Source organism: Hyalella azteca, unplaced genomic scaffold, assembly GCF_000764305.2.
Source record: "Hyalella azteca isolate HAZT.00-mixed unplaced genomic scaffold, Hazt_2.0.2 contig7256, whole genome shotgun sequence".
Lineage (NCBI taxonomy): Eukaryota > Metazoa > Arthropoda > Malacostraca > Amphipoda > Hyalellidae > Hyalella > Hyalella azteca.
The window spans coordinates 1-4,156 of record NW_025937384.1 but is presented as its reverse complement, the minus strand read 5'-3'; the positions used below and the strand labels follow the sequence as shown (position 1 = coordinate 4,156).

The window sequence follows — 4,156 nt, the reverse complement described above, 5'->3', positions numbered from 1 at the left end:
AGCTATTTAGTGGCATGAATTTATTTGCCTAAGTTTCTTCATAATTTAAATACAACAGAAAATAATTTATTTGTAGTTGCTTATATTTATATTGACCACCATCCTACTGGTAGCATTTTCAATATTTCTCCATAACATAAATGCTTACTCAGATAAGAAACTTCTCTTTAAGAAATCTAATATTGCATTTTTTCATTGATGATTCAATTATTTAGTAGCATCAATTATTAATTTGCTAATAAGTATTAATCAAAATACTTTTACTTTTTTCAGTTTTTCTTCATGACAGAGATTTCAAATCATGACGGTGCCGGTGTTATTGCTAGTATTGCTATTATCACCACAGCTGCCTCATGTTGCTGTAGGGGACCCTCTACCAATGTCAATTAAGGAGCTCAAGCAGAGTCTATCAAACTCCAATCAACTCAAGACTGACACGGAAAACAAGGTTGACAGCATTGGGCATCTTAGACCTGAAAGTTATGCTGATGACACTGCTCAAAATTTTATGAATGATTTGGATGATGAAAATAAATTTACAGGGCAAAATTTGAGAAATGGCATTTCAAGTGTTGGTGATGACCCAGGTGTTGGTAATGATCCAGGTGTTAGTGATGGTCAGAACACTGCAGATAGAATGAAGTTACTTGATGGTAATAGCATTGAAATTGTTGATGATCAGAACCCATTGTATGACAGGGATTTTCCCAATAGTCAAATCCAGAATTTGCAAGAGGAACAAATGCTCCAAGAAAAGCCTGACTCATCACTAGTTAAAAGTAACAAAAAATTTGCTGAGGAAACATTTCTGAATCCAGCTCCTAGAATGAATGTTGTTCCACTAGCCGCAAGCAATGATAAGGCAGATGGAATACCTGTAAACCCTTCAATTGCTCTACAACCTCAAGCTGCAAACTACAGCCCCCTGAAAAGTTCTCTAGGATTGAAAAATGGAAATCAAGAAGCTGTAAATATAATTCCTCAATTCAAAGAAACTGGTATGAAACTTAACACTGAGGGAAACTCTGCTGTAGTTGCAGGAAGTAAAGCTGTTGAAATATCAGAAGGCAAAGATAAGGTTGATTATGAGAAAAACAATTTGATGAATGATAGCCCAATAGCTAAAAATTCTGAAGACCATGTTGATGAGAAGAGTGCTGAGCAAAGCTTGCTCAATGATGACCAAACAAAGAAAGAAAAAAGTTTCTTAAGCTCAATAAATATGCTTTCTGAAGCTAAGATGAATGTGGCTAGTAGGCAGCTAGTTGGTAAGTCCAATGAGACACTCCCTGCAGCTCCAAACAAATCTAGGAGTGATGAAGCTACCAAAAAGTCTGATCCCTTGCAACAAATTGATAGTGCTAAGCCACTGATTGATGGTGCTAAGCCACTGATTGACGGTGCTAAGCCACTGAATGACAGTGTGAAGCCACTGAATGATGGTGCCAAGCCACTGAATGAGAATGCTAAGACTAATGAAGCTCAAATGAAAACTGAAGGCTTCAGTTCTTTCAGTGCTAGCACATATGCAAGTAAGTCATGTTATGCTCATTTGTAACTATATCGCATTTAACTGCAAGTTCTTCATCCTGTTGATATCAAATCATGAATGTCATCAAATGTTGATGTCAAATCATCATGATGTTAAATAAAAAGTTTTTCCTTCACCTCCAGTTTATCTAAATAACTTCCAGATCCCATGGATGAAAATGATGGTGCCCAAAATACTGTACTGATGTGTATTAAAAATACTGTTAGTCATGTGTTTTTCATCTCTCCTGGTAGCAAGGAAAGCTAAGGACAACTTGTGTAGATGATTTCTAAACAAATCATTTTATTATCTCTCCGCAATGAAAAGTTTCAGAAATATGTTTATTTTATTACAGGTTCTTGGGGCTCCACAGGTCAGACATCTGCTATAAGTCAGTCCTCATCAGTGGGTTTAAAAACACCAGCACCTGCAAAGAACCCACCAAAGGAGTCACTACAAGCGCCTGGTCCTAGCCTGGGACTCGATGAAGACGACGGCCTTGAGGCAGGAGTGAATGAAGACGAGTACACTTCCCTGGAAGACAAAGAAAATGAAAATGATTTCTCCACTGATGGTTTTGGAAAAGATTTGTATAACTCAAACAAAAATGTTGATAAAGATTTATATGATACAGACAAGGCTGACAAGGCCGTTCATGTAGAGGAAGTACCAGGGGTGCAAGAGTTCAACGTGGAGGGTTACTCGCAGAACACAACAGCTGAAGCTAACTCGCACTTCACGTACCTGGTGATGCTCACCATCATCGCTGCTCTAGGATATGTTGTGTACATCAAGAGAAATAAGGTGGGGGTTTGTCCATTTCTCTGCATAGATCACTAAGAGGATAATCTTGTTCAAGAAATTAGACCAGTCAAAACTTTTTTTATTCTATCAAGTTTATCATGAGACAAATTTGACTGAAAATTATAGTCAATTCTGGACATATACCATACATAGAGCATTGGTGCATGTTATTTAACTCGTTTCGAAGTCGTTTGCTTTATTATCTTGGTTATTGTGCCCTTAGCTAGTTTAGAGTCTTGAATGTTCTTATGTTTGATTTTTACTGGCAAGTGGCAACAAACAGTGAAAAAATTATGAGACACATCTTCTATAATGATGTAGGTATTAATTATATTATAATTTTATATTATATTATGTTATTTTATATTTACTACCATACATTACATTGTTTTGTAACATAATATTCTATAATATACTATATCATATTATTACCTATATATTACTTTTCGAGTCTATACTAGTAATTCATCTGGTACTTAGCTGGCCTCACAATATTGATCACAGATTTTACATTTAACACAAAAAATTGCTTAATGATGAATGTAAATGAAGATACTGTATACTCCAAGTCTTTTAGTGATGTGATATATATGAATTCAATGAATATCTTGTCACCAGATCCTGGCGCTGCTGCTGGAGGGCCGCAGAGGCAGCGGTGGCAGCCGTCGTGGCAGCATGAGCCGCAGGCAGCGCACCCGCAGCACTGGCAGCGGCTACTCCCTCCTGCGCAGCACTGAACACGACACAACACCAGCGACACAATCCAACGGCTCAACGGAACACACAACACTAGACAGGATCTACTGAGGGGCTATTGTTGTAGCAGACAATTATCTAGATCATTTGCTAGGTGATCTAGCATCTAGGTCAGTTTTAATCTTGTGAATAGTCATGGTTCTTGTAATTGCCCTTCTGACCACACCACTCTAGACAGGATCTACTATGTGTTGTACTGTACTATACTAGCACAGAATTATCTATTGATCTAGATCATTTCTAAGTGATGCTAGCATCTAGCTTCAGCATTGTGAATAGTCTGGCTCCCCTTCTCCAGCATGCAACTCTAGGCAGGATCTACTGAAGATCCTGCTGTTATATAGTAGGATATATTGATCTAGATCATTTCTTAGTGATCTAGCACCTAGCTCAGCTTCAGCACTGTGAATAGTAGTCAAATTACCATAAATACCTACTTTGATAACAGAAATATCAATGTTTGCTTTAGTTTTGATGTGAAATACGAGTCCGTTATTTATGTATGTTTTATAATAGACAAGTTAATTCCTATTCTACTACTAGGCATCTGAATATAAGCTGGGTAAAGGCATTGGGTTTCTCTATTGAATAACCAGAAAATAAATACTGCAATATGACTCTGTCAACTACATCTCGGGATTCCATTTATCTGTATCACAAAAAATTATATCGGGATTATCATTATCTGTACGTATATCAAAAAATTATATCGGCATATATTACCTAAATTAAATAAGTCTCCAGCAGTCAATGGTCAAGGTTTGAGTTGGAGGTCTGTTAATCTTACTTTTCTATGGCATTAATAGTAATACTACAATTACTTCGGAAAAAAGGTAATATGTTGCATTATATTATAAATAACACGCGCTAATGCCCAGCACATGTTTATAAAATATTTTGTTTAAAATTTATTGGATGGTTTTGTGTGGCAACTGCTGCGCAATGTTGCCAGATTATCTTTTGTGTGTGAACCTTCTGGCCCTCACGTAGGTACCACTGTTGGTCCACGTACCACTGTTGGTCCATGTACCGTACCACTGTTGGTCCACGTACCACTGTTGGTCC

General features: G+C 37.2%; 1 protein-coding gene across 1 annotated transcript; it reads left to right on the top strand.

Annotated features, from left to right (window-relative positions):
- Positions 1–278: 278 nt before the first annotated feature.
- LOC108673615 (trans-Golgi network integral membrane protein TGN38) lies at positions 279–4,112 on the top strand. The gene is made up of 3 exons (XM_018161465.2): positions 279–1,532; positions 1,887–2,335; positions 2,954–4,112. The coding sequence occupies exons 1-3, from the start codon at positions 302–304 to the stop codon at positions 3,140–3,142; spliced, it is 1,869 nt and encodes a 622-aa protein (XP_018016954.1). The 5' UTR covers positions 279–301; the 3' UTR covers positions 3,143–4,112.
- The last annotated feature ends 44 nt before the right edge of the window (positions 4,113–4,156 follow it).